The sequence below is a fragment of the Peromyscus leucopus genome, chromosome 6 (assembly GCF_004664715.2).
Source record: "Peromyscus leucopus breed LL Stock chromosome 6, UCI_PerLeu_2.1, whole genome shotgun sequence".
NCBI classification, from domain to species: domain Eukaryota; kingdom Metazoa; phylum Chordata; class Mammalia; order Rodentia; family Cricetidae; genus Peromyscus; species Peromyscus leucopus.
In genome coordinates, this window is record NC_051068.1 from 105274936 (window position 1) to 105297041 (window position 22106).

General features: G+C 38.5%; 1 protein-coding gene across 4 annotated transcripts in view; it reads left to right on the forward strand.

The window, feature by feature from the left end:
* Tbck (TBC1 domain containing kinase) overlaps positions 1 to 22106 on the forward strand; it is a 167974-nt gene that overhangs the window by 17853 nt on the left and 128015 nt on the right. For all 4 annotated transcript variants that reach the window (XR_005091850.1, XM_028857027.2, XM_028857016.2 and 1 more), the window contains exons 4-5: positions 15830 to 15944; positions 20012 to 20085. Coding sequence is in view for 3 of the 4 variants with exons in the window: in XM_028857027.2 (XP_028712860.1) it covers positions 15830 to 15944; positions 20012 to 20085 (189 nt within the window). In the remaining variant the exon portion in view is untranslated. The remainder of the gene's footprint in view (positions 1 to 15829; positions 15945 to 20011; positions 20086 to 22106) is intronic.

A 22106-nucleotide genomic window follows, 5' to 3' on the forward strand; every position in this document is an offset into this window, starting at 1 on the left:
GGCGTGAAGACCAGAAACTAGAAGCATTTGGCTGGTTAAGCTTTTAGGTTTTGAGCAGCACAGTTCAGCTGAGAGCCATTCGGATATGAGGACACAGAGGCTTCCAGTCTGAGGAAACAAGACCAGCTGAGAAGTTGGCCAGGTGAGGTTAGCTGTGGCTTGTTCTGTCTCTCTGACCATCCAGCATTTCACCCCAATAACTGGCCCTGGGTTTGATTTTATTAATAAGAACTGTCAAGATTCCTGTTACAATGATGTCTTAACGATTTCTAGTCATCCAATAGACTAACACACTGTTTCTCTAAATTTATAAAGTTTTATTTCTCCCTGTACTGTTTTGTAGTTTGTAATATGTGGTTTTTCTTATTGCTAAATGAGTCCTAAATATTTTGTTTTGATATGAGTATTATAAAATTGTATTTTATTTTCCTATCTTGTTAATATATAAAAATATAAGTGAATTTTTTTCAAATATAGTTTTCTTTCCTATGACTCTGCTGAACTAAATGTAGTGTTAGCTCAAATAGTTCTTCTGCAAATACCTTAAGATTTTCCAAGTAAGTAACCATATTATCATTAATTAAAATATGTTTGCACTCCGTCCTAAAAAATCACTATGGCTTATTTTTTTTCTTGATCTATTTCACAAAATTGGAATTTTGCTGGATAATTGAATGCAAATACTAATGGTCATATTTCCTTGGTTTCAAATATAAGGGAAGAATATTCACCATTTTACTATTATGTATAGTATTTGCAATAATGTTTTCATAGATGCCTTTTTATAAGATTAAAAATTTTATAGCAGAATAAAATATTTTAGTGTGTGTCATGATAATAAAGCTATTTTAAAGATGAAAAATGTAATGGCAAAAATACTCATACTTATTGAATGGTAACTTTATTCTCACAGATATATTAGAACACTGATTTTCTGATTATTTTACATCAGGAAAATTGGGGAACACAGACAACTGTTAATTTATAAAATGCTCACATTTAATGGAAAACATAGTATTACATTGTGTTTAAAGACTCTGAGGTGTTTAGAGGAGGAACAGATCATGTGGATCAAGTGTTTTGCTTCACCCTTAAGACGATGAGGCTTGCAATCTGCCAGTAGATCACTGATCTTTAGCTGCTGTTTAGTGCATATTCCTCACCTTGTAAACTTACACAGTGAAGCAAGATAGATTTGAAACATTCTCAAGTGTAGCAAATCAATTCTGGAGTCTCCTGTCATCAAACCAGACCATGCGTCCATGTATATTTTGATCTTAGCCAATTAATTGTTTGTTGAGAAGAAAACTTACCCAGTGTTCAGATTGGAAATTTGATTTTCCATTGTTTGTATCCCATAGTCAATTGATAACATTCCAGATTTACAGCATCCAACTTCAGTTATTTTAAAATAAAAGCTGAGTTCTAAAATATGCCCAACCTATCAACTTAGACACAGAGGAAGTATTTTTATAGCTTCTACAAATAACCTTTGGTAATTAATTTGTGAAAGTCCCATTGCAAAACATGTGAATCTGAGGAAAAATGAGTTATTTAATTTAGTATAAAATACACAAGCTCAGTAGTCAAAGAAGGTTTTCACTTTCAATTTTCAATTTTTAATTTTTCTCTCTGGGACTGGAGAGGTGGCTCAGTGGTTAAAAACAGGTACTGCTTTTGCAGAGGACACAAGATCAGTTCCTAATACTCACATTGGATGGCTCACAACTACCTATAACTCCAGCTCCAGGGTCACCCTCTTCTGGACACCCTGAGCACCTGTGTTCACATATGTAATACCCAAAACAAGTACACACATATCACATAATTTTTGAAAATAAATCTTAAAATAATTTCTTCCTTTAAAAATGCTGCTTTAATGTTTCAATTAAAATTTCCAAATGTATTAGCATATCATTGAAAATACCCTGTCCTCTAACTCTGAATTTATAAGCTAACAAATATTGAAAAGTTGTATATTAAAGATATTTTTAATCTTGAGAGTATAGGAGAGTTTCTTTAAAAATAAAGAGTTATATACTTGAAATATTGAGTATTAATCAGCAGTATTTTTTTCTCTTCATTTTTCATGTCATACAGTAGCTAACTATACTTCATCTGTTTTCTCTTCCTTAACATTTTACCTCAGGCTGATACAAAGGAAATTTAACTGAAGGAAAATGTATATGGAAAAAATTAGGATTTTTATAAGGTGAAAAAACATGTTGAACTTATACAGTCTAGAATTGTTCCCTCTTTGGTGTGCTGACAGTATGTGTGTTTTGGCTTATGCAGTGGCCTTTAGAAATATCATGCACGGATCATTGATTTGAGGAAATAGCATGTGTGGTTTTAGTTAACACTTCTATATGAATGATTTCCAAGTCTATCTCAGCAGCCCTGACCTTTGGTTCACTTCCCTGGCCTCTATTTTTTGCAATCTGTTCGAATCTCTTCTTGGAAACATTGCAGATACCTGGGGGAATTGGTGGTTTATTTGTCAAGTTAGCAAAATCTAAAATCACCTGACTTTAAAAAGACTCTGAGAATGTCTGTGTGGGATTATCCTAATTATGCTAATTGATGTAGGAGGACATGCTGACTGTGGGTGACACCATTCCCTGGGTTGGGTCCTGCACTGAATAAGAGAGGCGAAAGCAAGCTGAGTTCTAGCATGCAAAAGCTGAGTTCTAGCGTGCATGCATGAACTCACTGCTCTCTGCTTTTGATTGTGGGTGTGACACAGCCAGTTCTCTCAGCTCTGTCACTCTGACTTTCTTGCCATGATGGACTCACGTCTGGAATTGGGAGTCAGATAAACTTTCTCCTTGGAGTTGTTTTTGTCAGAGTATTTTAATCACAGCATCAGGAAAGGAAACAGGTTTTCTTCAAAAACAATCTAATTTACAATTTTAGCCAAATATTACAGGATTATATACTAGTCATCCAAAAAATAGTTATACCAGCTAATTACCAAGTGTTTAAACCAATGGGTGTCTCCTAATACAAAATGCATTCTTTCCAACTTCAAAAATACCAAAGTTTTACTGTCCAAACAAAGTCTCTTCTGAGACCCCAGCCTGTGAGCCCCATCCAAAACATATTTTTAAGTTACTTACTTCCATAAAAAGACACAGAGAACACAAACCCATTCCAAAAAAAAGGAGGGGGGTAAGAAAATCATAGTTGAAAGCAAAACACTAAACACAAAACACTAAGCACAGCGGGATAAATGTTATACCCTGTAGCTCCATCTGGACTGAAGGCTCCTTGTAATAGTAATCGAAGGCCAGTAGACTTGGTTGCTGTGCTCCCTGGCCTTCCCACCAGCAGCATGCATGTGCTTGCTTTCAGATTGGCTTTAAATGATACTGGAACTTTCCTTTGAAGATGTACCACATTAATGTCAGCTTTTGCATCCTGCTGAGATCTGCATAGCAACACAAGCTTGATCTTCATAGCTTCACATGGTAGCCTTTCAGAGCCTGCTTGCAAGAAATCTGACCCTTCCACCCATTACCTGGTATCACCGGCTTTTCTTCTGGAACAAACCTCCATGACTCCCTCTCTCTTGCATTCTGTATGCCTACACAAGTTGTACTGTAGAGTGATGGTAAATTCTGCTGTTGCTGCTGTTCCTGTTGCTTAATTAAGATGTAATCTGGCCCTCTAGACCATTGCTGCAGTGCCATCTGTGTGCCTTCATGGTTGACTCTCAGAAAATATTCCCTAGGCAATTGTTTTCTACTAGTTCACCATGGAAGTTCTATGTTTTGGGGCACTGTCCTTTTAAATGAATGTTCTATAAGTGGGTGTTCTGCTTTATATTCCAGATCTGTTCATGAGTGAGATCTTATTCTCAAGGAACCTTTACAATTTTCCCCATGCAAAGTGTAAAGAAAGTACATAGGTTCTCATTAATGACTCTTTGACAGTTACAGCTGCCTTGTCCATGCTCACCTTGTCTGTGGCTTTAACTTGGTTCATGTTCCCTTCTTCACCAAACTGCACATTTTTGGCTTCTTTTGGCCCTCTTTCTGCTCTACTTTCTAATCTTGCTGTGACTGTAAGTCTGGCTAAATGCAGTGAGTATAGCCACACCACAGTCTGAATGCTATCTAGTCTTGAAATTTCCTCCTCCAGACAAGTAGTCCATTACTTTTTAATTCAGCCACACTCAAGTCCTCAGCACAGGCAAGCATTCAGCCAAATGATTTGCCAGTTTATAACATGAGTGGCCTCTAGGCTAATTCCCAATAGCAAGCTTGTTCCCTTTGAAACGTGATGAGAGAAGCTTTATGATCTCATTTCTACAGCATTCTGGTCTTTCACACTCCCTTCAGAATCATCTGTTAAGCTTTCCATATAGCATTCTCAGATTCTCTAGCCTGTAACTCCAAACTTATAAATTCCTCCTACAAACAAATTCCAGAGACCTAGAAACACATGGCCAGGCTTATCATGGGAACTCTACTTCTTGGTACTTATGATGTTCAGTATTAGTTATTTTCTTGTTGCTCTAACAGAATGTCTAGCAGATGACTTAAGGGGAGAAGGATTTATTCTCACCAGTGGGTCATGAGATATAATCCATCACGGGGAGGATTTGTTATTGGGAGCTTTCAGGTGCTTGCCTACATTTTAGCAAACTGGGAAGAAATGGAGTCAACCTATCTTAATCCTCCCCACCCCCAATAGCCTTGTGTGTCCCATTGACACACAATATCTGAAAGGTCCTCATACCTCCCAAACTGTATTACCATCTGAGGGAATCAATGATTCAAACATATGGGTCTATATGAGACGTACCACTTCAAACCATACCACAGAAACTAAAATTTACTGACTTAAACTTGTAGTTAGAGTTTTCCTGCCTTGCCCACAGTCAGGACAAATCTCTCTCACCAGCCAGTCCCACAGCCGCTCAGACCCAACCAAGTAAACACAGAGACTTATATTGCTTACAAACTGTATGGCCATGGCAGGCTTCTTGCTAACTGTTCTTATAGCTTAAATTAATTCATTTCCATAAATCTATACCTTGCCACGTGGCTTGTGGCTTACCGGTGTCTTCACATGCTTCTTGTCATGGCGGCAGCTGGCAGTGACTCCCTCTGCCTTCCTGTTCTCTCAATTCTCCTCTCTGTTAGTCCCGCCTATACTTCCTGCCTGGCCACTATTTTATTTATTGACCAATCAGAGCAACAGATTTGACATACAGACCATCCCACAGCATAAACTGATACTCAATGTTAGTTATTTACAAGATTCTGACTTAGGAGTTGTCTGATTTATATAAAGCATTACACTGTATATGTGTGTGTGGGGTATCCATGTGCCACAGCACACAAGTGAACTGTTATGTTAACTATTAGATATTTTTATGTTGCTATTACATTATAATTACATTGCTTTAAAAAAGATTTCACATCAAACTTATTGACCATATTAAGAAAAACAGGTTTAAAATAAGTAAGTATAATACATGTCTTTAGTCCCAGCACTTAGGAGGCAGAGGCAGGTGGATCTCTGAGTTTAGTACCAGCACGCTCTACAGAGCGAGTCCCAGGTCAGCAAGGGCCTTGTAGTGAGACCCTGTCTCAAAAACAAACACCCCCTTTTTTTTTCTCCTAAAATCCCTCAAAACAAGTATACCAAGTTCCAAAATTATCATTCATCATTGTCTTCAATATTTAAAATGGTAATATTTTCCCTTTCCTTTTATTTTGTGTTTTAAAATAAATTAAAAAATTAAACCCTAAGTGTATAAAGAAGCAGAGAAGTAAGTCTGATTTACTGTTTGATTCAAGTTGAAGATACTGAGCCATTAACTGTGATTCCCAAATAGTCTCAAACAGTAGCCAAGAACGCAGCTGATTTCATCATGAACTTTAGTTTTTAAAGTTCTATGCATAAAATTTATTTTGATATATACACTCCTTCATTTTAATATGAATATATTTTTGACAGACAAATCTAATATCAGTTTACAAAAACATTATAGGAAGTAGAATGAGTCTTCTGTATTCAGCTGTTCAAAAATTGGTTTAATAAAAACAGTAATTGTAAAGATTTGATTCCAATTTCCTTAGACATCTGTGTTGAAATACCGTGCAGCTGATGACCTCTAGTGGTAGTGCTGAATATGACACTAATTTATAAGCTATTGTGAGTGTGTGTGTGTGTGTGTGTGTGTGTGTGTGAGAGAGAGAGAGAGAGAGAGAGAGAGAGAGAGAGAGAGAGAGAGAGAGAGAGAGAGAGAGAGAGAGAGCAAGAACAATAAGAGAAGCTAAAGTTAATTTATACAGCCAAATGACATGCTTAAACTACGGTTTTTATTTTCATTTGAAAATATTTTCTGTTTTTTTTTTGATATATATTTTTTATTTTACAATATCATTCAGTTCTACATATCAGCCATGGGTTCCCCTATTCTCCCCCTCCCACGCCTCCCTTACCCCCAGCCCACCCTCCATTCCCACCTCCTCCAGGACAAGTCCTCCCCAAGGACTGTGATCAACTTGGTAGACTCAGTCCAGGAAGGTCCAGTCCCTTCCTCCCAGACTAAGCCAAGTGTCCCTGCATAAGTTCCAGGTTTCAGACATCCAACTCATGGAATGAGCACAGGACTTGGTCCACTGCCTAGATGCTTCCCAAACTGATCAAGCCAATCAACTGTCTCACCTATTCAGAGGGCCTGATCCAGCTGGGAGCCCCTCAGCCTTTGGTTCATAGTTCATGTGTTTCCATTCATTTGGCTATTTTTTTTCAATAATTGAGTAAAACTGAAATTTATTATATGCCACAGTCGTCCTAGGGACCTCCATGCTATATATATAGCCTCTATGGTTCTATGGGTTGTGGTCTGATTGTTCATTTTAAATCTAGAATCCACCAATGAGTGAGTACATACCATAACTGTCTTTCTGGGTTTGGGTTACCTCACTCAGGATGATTTTTTCTAGTTCCATCCATTTGCCTGCAAATTTCATGCTTTCATTGTTTTTCTCTGCTGAGTAGTACTCCATTGTGTATATGTACCACATTTTTTCCATCCATTCTTCCGTTGATGGGCATCTAGGTTGTTTCCAGGTTCTGGCTATTACAAATAGTGCTGCTATGAACATAGCTGAGCATGTATCTTTATGGTATGAATCAGCATTCTTTGGGTATATGCCAAGAGTGGGATGGCTGGGTCTTGAGGTAGTTCGATTCCTAATTTTCTGAGAAACCGCCATACTGATTTCCACAGTGGTTGTACAAGTTTACATTCCCACCAACAGTGGAGGAGTGTTCCCTTTGCTCCACATCCTCTCCAACATTGGTTGTCATTGGTGTTTTTGATCTTAGCCATTCTAACAGGTGTAAGGTGGTATCTCAGAGTCGTTTTGATTTGCATTTCTGTGATGATTAAGGATGTTGAGCATTTCTTTAAATGTCTTTCAGCCATTTGTAGTTCTTGTTTTGTGAATTCTCTGTTTAGCTCTTTAGTCCATTTTTTAATTGGACTGTTCAGTGCTTTGATGTCTAGTTTCTTGAGTTCTTTATATATTGTGGAGATCAATCCTCTGTCAGATGTGGGGTTGGTGAAGATCTTTTCCCAATCTGTTGGCTGTCTTTTTGTCTTATTGACTGTGTCTTTTGCCCTGCAAAAGCTTCTCAGTTTTGAGAGGTCCCATTTATTAATGGTTGTGCTCAGGGTCTGTGCGGTCGGTGTTTTATTTAGGAAATGGTCTCCGGTGCCAATGCGTTCAAGAGTGCTTCCTATTTTCTTTTCTATTAAGTTTAGTGTAACTGGATTTATGTTTAGGTCTTTGATCCACTTGGACTTGAGTTTTGTGCATGGTGACAGATATGGATCTATTTGTAATCTTTTACATATTGACATCCAGTTATGCCAGCACCATTTGTTGAAGATACTTTCTTTGTTCCATTGTATAGTTTTGGATCCTTTGTCAAAAACCAGGTGTTCATATGTGCATGGATTAATGTCAGGGTCTTCAATTCGATTCCATTGGTCCGTATGTCGGTTTTTATACCAGTACCAAGCTGTTTTTATTACTATAGCTCTATAGTAGAGTTTGAGGTCCGGGATGGTGATGCCTCCAAGGGTTGCTTTATCGTATAGGATTCTTTTAGCTATCCTGGGTCTTTTGTTTTTCCATATAAAGTTGAGTATTTTTCTTTCCAAGTCTGTGAAGAATTGTGTTGGGATTTTGATGGGGATTGCATTGAATCTGTAGATTGTTTTTGGTAAGATTGCCATTTTTACTATGTTAATCCTACCTATCCATGAGCATGGGAGATCCTTCCATTTTCTGATATCTTCTTCAATTTCTTTCTTTAGAGATTTAAAGTTCTTATCAAAAAGGTCTTTCACTTGTTTAGTTAGTGTTATCCCAAGGTATTTTATATTATTTGTGGCTATTGTAAAGGGTGATGTTTTCTCTGACTTCTTTCTCAGCCCTTTTATCATTTGTGTATAGGAGGGCTACTGATTTTTTTGAGTTGATCTTGTATCCTGCCACTTTACTGAAGGAGTTTATCAGCTGTAGAAGTTCCCTGGTAGAGTTTTTGGGGTCACTTATGTATACTATCATATCATCTGCAAATAGTGAAAGTTTGACTTCTTCCTTGCCAATTTGTATCCCTTTGATCTCCTTTTGTTGTCTTATTGCTCTAGCTAGAACTTCTAGTACTATATTGAATAAATATGGGGAGAGTGGACAGCCTTGTCTTGTTCCTGAATTTAGTGGTATCGCTTTGAGTTTCTCTCCGTTTAATTTGATGTTTGCTGTTGGCTTGCTATAAATTGCTTTTATTATGTTTAGAAATGTTCCTTGTATTCCTATTCTTTCTAAGACCTTTATCATGAAGGGGTGTTGGATTTTGTCAAAGGCTTTTTCAGCATCTAGGGAGATGATCATGTGGTTTTTTTCTTTCAGTTTGTTTATATGGTGTATTACATTGACTGATTTCCGTATGTTGAACCATCCTTGCATCCCTGGGATGAATCCTACTTGGTCGTGATGGATGATTGTTTTGATGTATTCTTGGATTCGGTTAGCCAATATTTTGTTGAGTATTTTTGCATCAATGTTCATGAGGGAGATTGGTCTGTAGTTCTCTTTATTTGTTGCATCTTTGTGTGGTTTGGGTATCAGGGTAATTGTAGCCTCATAAAAAGAGTTTGGTAGTGTTCCTTCTGTTTCTATTGTGTGGAACACTTTGAAGAGGATTGGTATTAGTTCTTCTTTGAAAGTCTGGTAGAATTCTGCACTGAAACCATCTGGTCCTGGGCTTTTTTTAGTTGGGAGACTTTTGATGACTGGTAGGGGTTATTGGTCTATTTAAATGGTTTATCTGGTCTTGATTTAATTTTGGTATTTGGTATTTATCCAGAAAATTGTCCATTTCTTCCTGGTTTTCCATTTTTGTGGAGTACAGGTTTTTGAAGTATGATCTGATGATTCTCTGGATTTCCTCATTGTCTGTTGTTATGTCTCCCTTTTCATTTCTGATTTTGTGAATTTGGGTGCTCTCTCTTTGCCTTTTGGTTAATTTGGCTAGTGGTTTGTCTATCTTGTTGATTTTTTCAAAGAACCAACTCTTTGTTTCATTGATTTTTTTGTATTGTTCTCTTGTTTTCTATTTCGTTGATTTCAGCCCTCAATTTGATTATTTCCTGGCGTCTATTTCTCCTGGGTGAGTTTGTTTCTTTTTGTTCTAGAGCTTTCAGTTGTGCTGTTAATTCATTGGTATGGGATTGCTCCATCTTCTTTATGTGTGCATTTAGAGCTATGAATTTTCCTCTTAGCACTGCTTTCATAGTGTCCCATAAGTTTGGGTATGTTGTACTTTCATTTTCATTGAATTCTAGGAACTCTTTAATTTCCGTCTTTATTTCTTCCTTGACCCATTGATGTTTCAGGTGGGCATTATTCAGTTTCCATGAGTTTGTGGGTTTTCTATAATTTTTGTTGTTATTGAGTTCTAACTTTAAGGCATGGTGGTCTGATAAGATACAGGAGATTATTCCAATTTTTTTATCTGTTGAGATTTGTTTTGTGGCCAAGCATGTGGTCAATTTTTGAGAAGGTTTCCTGGGGTGCTGAGAAGAAGGTATATTCTCTTGTGTTAGGATGGAATATTCTGTAGATATCTATTAGGTCCATTTGAGTCATAACATCTGTTAGGTCCTTTATTTCTTTGTTAAGTTTCAGTCTGGTAGATCTATCTTTTGGTGAGAGTGGTGTGTTAAAATCTCCCACTACTAATGTGTGGGGTTTGATGTGCATTTTAAATTTTAGTAGTGTTTCTTTTATGAATGTGTGTGCTTTGTATTTGGAGCATAACTGTTTGGAATCGAGACTTCATCTTGGTGGATTTTTCCCGTGATGAATATGTAATTTCCATCCTGGTCTCTTTTGATTGATTTTAGTTTGAAGTCTGTTTTATTAGATATTAGGATAGCTACACCAGCTTGTTTCTTAGGTCCATTTGCTTGGAAAACCTTTTCCCAGCCCTTTACTTGGAGGTAGTGTCTGTCTTTGAAGTTAAGGTGTGTTTCTGGTTTTCAGCAGATGGATGGGTCCTGTTTTTTTATCCATTCTGTTAGCCTGTGTCTTTTTATAGGTGAGTTGAGACCATTGATATTGATGGATATTAATGACCAGTGATTGTTAATTCCTGTTATTTTTTTGGTTGTGTTGTGTTGTCCTTCTGTGGTATATGTTGGTGTAGGATTATCTATTGCTTGATTTTTCATGGATGTGTTTAGCTTCTTTGGTTTGAATTTTCCCTTCTAGTGCTTTCTGTAGGGCTGGGTTTGTGGACAGGTATTGATTAAATCTGGTTTTATCCTGGAATATTTTGTTTACTCCGCCTATGGTGATTGAGAGTTTTGCTGGGTATAATAGTCTGGGTTGGCATCCGTGGTCTCTTAGTGTCTGCATGAGGTTTGTCCATGATCTTCTAGCTTTCATAGTCTCTATTGAGTAGTCTGGTGTTATTCTGATGGGTTTGCCTTTATATGTTACTTGGTCCTTTTCCTTTGCAGCTCTTAATATTTTTTCTTTATTCTGTGTGTTTAGTGTTTTGATTATTATGTGGCGAGGGGACTTTTTTTTGGATCCAGCCTATTCGGTGTTCTGTAAGCTTCTTGTATCTTCATAGGTATTTCTTTCTTTAGGTTGGGAAAGTTTTCTTCTATGATTTTGTTGAATATATTTTCTGTGCCTTTGAGTTGGTATTCTTCTCCTTCTTCTATCCCTATTATTCTTAGGTTTGGTCTTTTCATGGTGTCCCAAATTTCCTGGACGTTTTGTGTTAGGACTTTTTTGTCTTTATTGTTTTCTTTGACTGACGAATCTATTTTCTCTATCGTGTCTTTGGTGTCAGAGATTCTCTGTTCCATCTCTTGCAATCGGTTAGTTATGCTTGTTTTTGTAGTTCCTGTTCGTTTTGTCAGGATTTCTATTTCCAGCATTCCCTCAGCATGTGTTTTCTTTATTGTCTCAAATTCATTTTTCAGATCTTGGAATGTTTCTTTCATCTGTTTAATTGCTTTTTCTTGGCTTGATTTGATTTCTTCCCATTTTTTGTTCGTTTTTTCTTCCATTTCTTTAAGGGAGTTTTTTATTTCCTCTTTAATGGAGTTTTTCATTTCTTCTTTAAGGGAAGATTTTATTTCCTCTTTAAGGGAGTTTTTTATTTCCTCTTTAAGGAAAGTTTTTATTTCCTCTTTAAGGTAGTTTTTCAATTCCTCTTTAAGGAAAGTTTTTATTTCCTCATTGAGGGAATGTTTTATTTCTTCTTTAAGGGCCTCTATCATCTTCTTAATGTCATTTTTAGGGTTGATTTCTTCTGTTTCTTCTGTCATGGTATGTTTAGGTCTTGCAGGTGTAGAATCACTAGGTTCTGATGTTGCCATATAGGTCTTTATGTTGTTGCCTGTATTTTTGCACTGGCGTCTACTCATCTCTTCCTCTGTGAGGTGCAGGTGGTGTCTGTGTCTGAGAGTGCCTCTCTTGTTCTAATTTTTAGTCTTGGTTTAGTAGTGGTTCTTGGTTAAATTGGTGCTATTGGGCTATTTCTTCAGGGCAGCTGATTTCGATCGGTGAATTATATACTTATGATTCTGGTGATCTGGTTTGGTGTCTGGGTAGCGCCTTCTTCTGTGTTCCCAGGTCACGTTTTGTTCATTTGTCAACTCCTCAGCTGATCTTGTTTCTTCAGACTTTAAACTGTAGGCATCTGAATCCTCTCCCAGATGGGTTTCAGCTGAGCAGGGTAGTCTCACCAACACCTCCAAGTTGTTGGGTTTCACAGGATCAGCAGCTGGGCCCTGGGTTGTCCTCAGACGGAGTGTTCAGATTTGTTCTGGTTCTGACCCACGGAGATAGCTTCTTCCCCAGATGTTGGGGTTAGGGGCGTCCCTGTTCCAAGCTGTGTCTGCTTGTCTCCGTCCCTGAGCCTGTCTACCTCTGCGGTCCACCGCCGGCCTGTATGTCCCTGTCAGCTGCCGCTGGGTCTGTCTGCCTCTGGGGGCCGTCACCGGGCCTGAATGTCTCTGCCGGCTGCAGCCGGGACTGAATGTCCCTGTTGGCCGCTGCAGCCGGGACTGAATGTCCCTGTCGGCCGCTGCTGCCCGGCCCGTTTACCTCAGCGGGCCGCCGCTGGGCCCGTCTACCTCCACGGGCCACCGCCACAGGCCTACCTGCGTCTGCTTGTCTCCGCGCCGGGCCTGTCTACCTCTGTGGGCCGCCGCTGGGCCTGAATGTCTCTGCCGGCTGCCGCTGGGCCTGAATGTCCCTGTTGGCCGCTGCCGCCGGGCCCGTTTACCTCAGCTGGCCGCCGCTGGGCCCGTCTACCTCTGTGGGCCGCTGCTGGGCCTGAATGTCTCTGCCGGCTGCTGCCGGGTCTGAATATCCCTGTCGGCTGCCGCCGCTGGGCCCGTCTACCTCCACGGGCCCCGCCGCAGGCCTACCTGCGTCTGCTTGTTTCTGCCGCCGGGCCCGTCTCTATTTTCTGTTTTTTAACATTTTAATTAAAATATATTTACATCACTTCCCCCTTTCCTTTCTTCCCTTCAGCCCTCTGATATACCTCATTTTCAAATTGATAGCCTCTTTTTTAATTATTCCTGTTACATATAAATATATGCACAAGTATGCAAATACAGCCTGCTGAGTACAATTTTTGTTATTTGCATGTATAGGACTTCAGAGCTGACTAAGTCATATCAGATAACTAATCAGGGCAGTCATCTCCAAGAGAGGCTAAATCCCCCTCTCTCAGCAGTCAGTCCCCTGTAGTTCTCTGTCTAGGACTGGGACCCTGGGAGATGGTCCCCCGTCCTCATTAGCATATCTATTGACCTTGTCATTTTTCAGGTCTTGTTTCTGCATCCCCTTGTAAGTCCCTCTCACAGCAGCCTTCCTGGTATTCTGACTCAATCTTTCCATGCCTTCTTTAGTAATCTTTCCGGAGCCATCTACATGCAGGAGCTGTGCTGTGGTGTGGATATAGCCCTTGGGGCTGAGTCTCCCACAGTCCATTAATCCTGCACGGTACCCAGCTTCTGTAATGGGCTCCATCTGCTGCAGATGAGGGGTGAGAGCTACACTTCTATCTCTTGGTATGAGGATAGCTTTTAGAATGTAGTGAAGGAATTGTGCTGGTCTAGTAAAGTGTAGGAGGCAGGTTCTCTTCTGAGATCCATGACCTCACTAGTCCTGGGGAGTTGGCTAAATTTTCAGTACTAGACATTATTCTCCTCCTGTTGAGTGGTCCTTATGTCCACTTAGACTACAGTTGATTACCATCAAGATTTGCACCTTTACAAATATCTTGTTATGTTGGTCATTGTGGTTCATGGCTATCATAGCTGTGTAGAACTATTAGTTGTGTCCCTCCCTTGGCAGCTTACACAGTACTTATTTTCTGGTACTATGAAAGCTAGACCACAGGAAGGAGACTTTTGTGTAAGATCCAGCTCTAATGAACCAAGTCCTATATTCTAAGTGTGCTGTTTCTTCAGCAATAGGGCCTTACCTTCAACTGCTGAGAAGTTTTCAAGGGAAACAATAGCCTGCATTGTTTGGGAACTGGACTGCCCTCAGCAGCAGCATGGAAGGCTTCTCATGCCTCTGAGGGTTTTGTTAGTCTATGATTCTTGTGGGGCCATCGTCAGCTGAAGTGGCATGAGAGAAGAGAATATTTCAGCTTTTTAATCTCTTGTTCTTTCTTGTTCTTTTAATTTCAGAAACAGCTTCAAGTTTCAGTAATTATTTTTAAAGAAAATTTATTCACCTTACTGTTTTTAAGTACATTTTATTGAGGCCTAGTTCTCACACCTTAGGATTTAACCTGTTGATGTACAGTTGAACTATTTGATAAGCAATGCCTCAACTATAAATAGAGCAATTCCAATAGCCTCAAGCTTTGCCTATGCTCCTTTGTAGTCCCCCAAGCCCATGGTAACCACTGATCTATTAATCACTCTATTTCCTATAACTGTGTCTTCTTTAGTGCTTTCTCCAGCTGAGTTTACTTGAATCTCAGTTCTTACCAAGTTTAACAAGTTTTATCTTTTATTTGGTTAAGTAGCACTGTTAGCATTTAACATAATCATTGGTATGTGTACATCATCAATTACTTGCTATTTGCTCTTTTTTAATTTTATGTTTCCTACTTAAAAATTCTTAATGAATTTTGAAGGCTTTTAATTTCAGCACTTAGGAGGCAGAGGCAGACAACCTGGTCTACAAAGTTCCAGGATAGCCAAGGCAGTTACCCACAGAAACCTTGTCTCAAAAAAAAAAAAAAATTAATGATTTCACTTAATCTTTACTATTTCCTCAGTATCTATAGCTCTTTTAAAGTTTACTTTTTGTGGTTGCTTCCAGATATTAATTTTTAAAAATAAAACATGGCTAGAAAAAACAGTCTGTTGAAAAATATTGGTAGTTGGAAGGTTGAATTGAATGATTTCTTTGTCGTTTTCCGTACATACTCAGGGAAGGACAATGGAAGAAAGGAAAAGTGATAAAGGAAATGGGCATCTCTGTGAGACTGGCTTAGAGAGGACAGGCCAAGAATTAAAGCAAATGTTCGATAAGTCATGAATTACTGGAGTTCTTTTATGAGTTCATATGAGACTATGTAATGTCCATATTGTATAAAATATATTTTGTTGTTGTGGACTTAGTTGTTCTGTTTTTATTTTGACAGAATTGATGCTTTTCATTGATTTGGTCCAGATATTTTAAATATTACTGGTAACTTGGTAAAAATGCCAAGCCGGTCCGTGGCAAATGCATCTCATTCTGCTATATATAGTGTACGACACTCAAATTAAAACCCTTCCCTGGAAAAAACAAAGATTGTTTTTATTGTAGCCCAAACTGTAAGATTCTATAACACATCAGTTATGTTATAATCAGGAAATCCAAAATATGTAGAAGTAGATATGTATGTGTGTGTATACATATATCACATCTACATACATAAATATATGTATACACACACACATTTGGTTTTTTGAGATTGGATTTCTCTGTGTATGCCTGGCTTTCCTGGAACTCACTCTGTAGACCAGGCTGGCCTTAAACACAGAGATCCGCCTTCTCTGCCTCCCATAAGTACTGAGTTCAAAGGCATGCGCCACCACCTCCATGTGAAGTAGATATTTTAAAGATGTGCATGTTCCACTTTCTCTGAGTGGAAGAGGTGCAACAAAGCATTACTGAATGCTTTTATTATATCTCCTTTTAAGCAGACTGTATTTACCTTGTAACTGATCTCTGACTTTTTCTTTTCCTTGTAGTTATACGAAGGTTTTGTGCATAGCATTTGAGGTCCTTCAGGGCCTACAGTATTTGAACAAGAATGGGATAGTACACAGAGCACTGTCTCCTCATAATATCCTGTTGGATCGAAAGGTAATTTTTAGCTAGTAATAGATATTTTTAATGTTGTTTGAGAATGAAAGCTACTGAAATCTTCCACTAATCACAGAAATATAGACTAACAAAATGTTTTCAGAATATTTGTAATGACTTAGGAAAATGATGTATTTGTGGCAGACAAAAAACACTTTCAAAATTATATTGATGGATTATTCTCCACTACACCCAACTTATTTTCCTAGATTTATTCTTTATTTTCTCCGCTCATTCTTTTTCCAAGGGGCTATGACTTATGCGAATTGAGCTTGGTAGCCGCTCCATGACATGGCTTCCCAGCATGTTCCTGCTCTTCAGTTACTTACATCTCAAGACAGCAGTGCTGGCCATTCATATGGAATGCCATTATCATATGCACAGCCATGTTGTTCTACCTTGTTATTCTTCTTTCCCCCCTGCCTTATAGATATCATTTGCTATCTGCTCATCCCTCGTCCCCTTTTCTGTGGGATTACTTCTTTTTAGAAATCTTACAGGAGATTAATGTGGTAAAGGCCCTCCTACACTAATGGGTAGCAAAGTAGCATTTTCATGAATAATTATTATTGAATTTTTCCACAAATGTATAAACAGTTTCTGGGAAATGTAGGGGACAATTATTCCTATATAATTATTTTCTGAGTCTTATAAAGTTTAATGCAGCTGCCCTATGGGATCAAAACTCGTGAAGGAAAAGGCAGCAGCACTCATTAATTTCTGGTTCATAACAGTGAAGCATCATTGCCATAACCAAGCAAGATTATTTCCAAGGACAGTTTGTAAAGCATTACAAAAGTAATGCTTTCCTTTTATTGAGCTCACGTTAGTGACTACTATTGTTATTTTTAGACAACAAAAATATTCTCAGAAATCTAGTGAATTTATTGAAATATTAATTTTTTTTAACTGTGAATTTTTCATACTAAGAATTGCCATTTCACAACTAATGGTCTTTGCAAGCCCCTGGAAAAAAACTCCTTTGGAAAATGTCTAATAAGCATTATAATCTATTGGGGACTATGGGGGTCCAGCCCCCTCGATAGTCCCCTCCCAGGGTCCGGGAAGAATCTACAACTAGCTGATAATTAATCTTTGATGAAATGAAATGAATCTATGTACACAAAACTCCTTAGTCCATATACTTTATTATTCTGTGACAGTTATAACCTTATATTCTGCTCTCATACTTAGGTCATCCTTAGCCTGATTTCTCTCTACACTTGTCTATGATCCCCTCTATGTTCTATCTTAATTCCTTCATCTAGTTCTGTCCCTTCTAGGCTGTCATCTATCTAGTTCTTTCCCCTATCAGCTCCTCTCCCGTCTCCTTCTCTCTAATCTGGCTCTTCCTCATCTTGTTCTTCCCCATCTGGCTCTTCCTCATCTTCCATCTCGTTCCTCTAGTCCTCTCTTCTAGCCCTTCAATCTAGCTCTTCCCCATCTCAGTTCGTTCCTCTCAAGTTCTTACCCATCTAGTTCTTCCATTCTCTTTTCTCTTCTCCTCTTGTGCCCTGGAAGTCCCGGTATCTAAAAGGGAGGGTCCGAGCTAAATTGTGTAAAGCTATAAACATCCACCTCTCCTAGGCGGTGTCCCCTTGTGGAATTTACCGTAAGTCAGGAGACTTGCACATGGGCTGTTACCATTGTTAGTCCACCTGGGACTAACAATGGGCACCCACCTGGGTGGTGTTTCCTGTAGTCCTGGAAAGTGGCCAAGGGAGATAGATAATCTGATTCCAGAGAAAGCCTTTCCTGAGGCTGTTCTCCAAATACCTGGAATGTGTATGTCCAGAGAGTGATCAGTCTACACTGTTAGTCCTTCTTAGGGGAAAGTCAATTGGAAAAACTATGAAGGCACACATGATTTTCATAACAGAAGACAGCTGATATATAACAAGCCAAGTAACACCAAAAACTCCTTGGGATTTGGCTTCCTCTGGAGGAATTCCCTGATCCCTCCAGGTAGTGACTTTGCCATAACCAGCTGAGTTCTTATGATATATTCCTGCGGCCCGCAGCAATAATCAAGTATTCAAGAAAAATGATAACTTTCTTTGCCTTTTTTTCTTTGTTAAGAAAAAGTCTTGCCTGGCAGTGGTGGCACATGCCTTTAATTTCAGCACTTTAATCACAGGCAGAGGCAGGTGGATCTCTGTGAGTTTGATGTCAGCCTGGTCTACAGAGTGAGTTCCAGGATAGCCATAGCTGTTCACAGAGAAACAAAACAAAAAAGCAAAAAAAGGAATGAGGAAAGTCTTGATGCCTTGATAATGTGAATGACAAAAAAAGTCAAAGAAATTTTTGATTTGACATTTTTTAAAAGACTTGTTTATTTTCACTTGATGTGTGTGGTTGTTTTTGCCTGCATGTATGTCTGTGCACCATGCACAAGCCTGATGCTCACAGAGACCAAAATAGGGCATCAGATCTTGGTCCAGATATTTTAAATATTACTGGTAATTTGGTAAAAATGCCAAGCCGGTCTGTGGCAAATGCATCTCATTCTGCTATAAATAGTGTACGACACTCAAATTAAAACCCTTCCCTGGAAAAAACAAAGATGATTTTTATTGTAGCCCAAACTGTAAGATTCTATAACACATCAGTTATGTTATAATCAGGAAATCCAAAATGTGTATGTGGAATTATAGACGTGCTGCCATGAGAGTGCTGATAACTGGACCTGAGCCCTCTGTAAGAGCAACAAGTGCTTTTTAACACTGAGTTGTCACTAGACATTTTGATATATATTAGTATATATGTATACATGTATCTATAAGTATTTATACATATGTAATGAGTGTGAGCATACTAAATATTGACAGATGATTTTGCATAAAATTGTGGTGTTTTATAAATTCTTAAATAGTAGTCTTTTGATAAATTATTGTATGTATGTGACTGGAGAGATGATTGGTAGTTAAGAACACGTGCTGCCTGTCCACAGGACTTGAGTTTAGTTCCCTGTACCCACATCAGGCAGCTCATATGACTACCTCTGACTACAGTTCCAAGGAATCTGATGCCCTCTTCTAGTATCCTCAGGCACCCTGTAGCGTACACTCAGACACACACACACACACACACACACACACACACACACACAAATATACATAAAAGTAAATCTTTAAAAAATATTATATTGAGTTGCATAATAGTTATTGTTAGGTTTCAAACAAGGACAAATGGCTGAGGTGTCCATTTAACATATCAAAGTGGACACTGGTCACTAGGGTCTCCCTTTATTCCTCAGTCCCTACCTGTTACAGGCCCTCCGGGCTGGCATACCCAACCCTTTACTATAGACAGAAGTTTTCCTGTGTGCCACAGCTGCTAGGTCCCAAGTAAACACACCAAAGCTTATATCAATTATAAAACGGTTTGGCGTATTGCTCAGGCTTATAACTAACTAGTTCTTATGCTTAAATTAGCCCATAATTCTTATCTATGTTTAACCAGTGGCTTGGTACCTTTTCTCAGTCCAACATTCTCATCTTACTTCCTCTTCATCTGGCTGGCAACTCCATCTCTGCCTTTCTTCTTCCCAGCCTTCTCCTAATCTGGTCACCTCTCCTACACTTACTGCCTGGCTACTGGCCAATCAATGTTTTATTAAACCAATAGGAATGACAAATCTTTACAGTGTATAAGAGCATCATCCCACAACACTCTACCCTAAACTTCTCTAACCCAGGGGCTGGGCTGCCCTCTTCCCTGCTGTCTTTTCCTGTATAATCAACTATTTTGGTTCCCTTGTTGTCTTTTCATCCACTCTGGGCCTCCTGGCTGCTGCACCTTCCTCCCCTCTCCCTCCCTGCCCCCTATATGGCCCAACTCAGTCTGGTTGTGTCCACTCTGGACTCTCCCAGATGTCCCTGCCTCTGGCTATGCTCTCCCTTTTATCTACAATAAACTTTCTCCTCCACCATACCTAGGAGCAGTCATGTACTTCTTCTTTATTTCTTTTTTCATTCAGTTATCTTATTTATAAAACATATATTTATAATTTTCTTTGGCAATTGTATTAAGATATTTCATAGTGATTTTCTCTTTTTTCATTGTAGGGTCATGTTAAACTGGCTAAATTTGGACTTTATCACATGACAGCTCATGGTGATGATGTCGATTTCCCAATAGGGTAAGAGTTGTTTTCCTCTATTTTGAATTCTATCTTAACCTTGATGAACTTTGATAATATACATTTGGTTAGTGATTTTTAATATGAAAACAGCTCTTCTTTATTTACTACATCTTAATTTCTTATATACTTCACTGACAATGAGTATTTTCCCAGCATCACTAAGATTCCTGAGTTGATCTTTAACAGAACAGATACAGAGAGTCACAAATCATTGGCTGTGTTTACCTTATGATATTTCTTAATTAATTGCACTTTATTAAGAAGTGGTTTAAGGTAAGAAAGCTGACTAGATTCTTAATGCTAGTATGTGTTCATTTATAGACTGAAAAACATTACTTCTTTTACTTTCAATTTAATGTTTTATGTTTATTTAGTTCCTTGTTCTCTAAGAAAGAATTGTATTTTTAAATTCAAGTTGATTCATTGTAGATATTGGAGGTAATGGGATAAATTCTATATAGAGAAATATAGTAAAGAGATTTGTGTATTTAATTGCCTCTGGTGTGAAATTCCAGATATACATTGCCCTCCAAGAAATGAGTGGAACTTTATTTCATGCTATATTTAGATAGGTATTACTGATAGAGACTGCTATATTATTGTGTGGTTCGTCTGAAACATTTTCATAACGTAATTCTATTCCTTAAGTTTACATTATTTTCAACAAAAGTAAGGAAAAGAATTTCTGAATGTACTTCAGCTTCTCCACATTAACATTTTATTGTATCTAAATTGTCTCTCACTTTCTGTGATTGAATTTGTGTATGTCTCATATTTGTGTGGCAGTCTGAGTAGACATTGGCTCTTTATCCCTAAAACTTAAACTTATATTTCACAATAGGGCCTTTTCCTACATCATTTCAGAATACTGATGAAAATGAGTAAACAAAACTTACCTAACCTAGAAATCTTAATCACATTTGTTCACATGCAGTGTGGTGTGGGCAGCCAGCTCCCACGTTTTAAATGGTTCCTATGAGGAGGAGAGAGGAATAAGAAACTTTTAGATAGAGAGATAACAGAGAGGAGACAGACAGAAACCCAAGATAGCTTTAGGACCTGGATCAAAATCCACTGGCCCCTTCTGTCTCTTCATAGGGGCTTTTTATAACAATGCCAAGGGGTGGGACAAAAGACCACCCCCTTTTTAGATGAAAGCATACCACACAGCCTAGTACAGACCCTTCCAAACACCTGGTAACCACGCCTATGGTCCAGTCATTCCCCTATGTAGCCCTGATGGGTAACACGAGCTCATATCTCATTAGGAAACCTCTGTGGGTCTCCACAGCTCCCCCTTCTTGATATAATAAAGGGCACCTCTGACCCCTCAGATAGACTGTGCTGCCTTAGGTCATTTTTCCCTAGTCAACCTTACCTGTCCTTGAGATACACTTTCCATCAAGCATACTGTGTCTTAGATTGGAAGCTAGCAAGAAGGACATTGTGCTTCCCTAACTACCTGCCTCTGGCAGGAGAAAGTACAGAGCTTAACTCAGCTCTGACTCAGGTCCCTACTAAGAGCTTGGAAGTAATTGGAACAGCCACAGCAATCACTTGAGCTGCCATACCACCCAGTAAAATAGTAGAGGATGACTGAGATGTCCTTTTTGAATGGGTCTAAGATGTCTATATCAGCCTTAGCTGTGCCAAGCCCTTTTTTTAAACCAATAAACTCCTGATGCAACTGCATCAAACTTAGACTCCTTTAGCTTCATCAAACCATGGTTCATCCATATCAACAGGTTAATATAATTCTAGTATGAATATTATTATAATACATATTTACAATTCTTACAAATTTACATTCAAAAGCAAATTCTCTGTAAGAATACTTTGCAACTTTAGCAAACATCTAAAAGAGATCTCCTAACAGAACTATTTACATTTTCTTCCAACAAGACAGAGAGTACATGATTCATGAGTCACCACAGTTAAAATTGTAAATGAACTCAAAACTGTTTCATTTCTGAGGTTTGCAAAAGCTCAGAAAAATCTATTCTAATTATGGTCTTAAA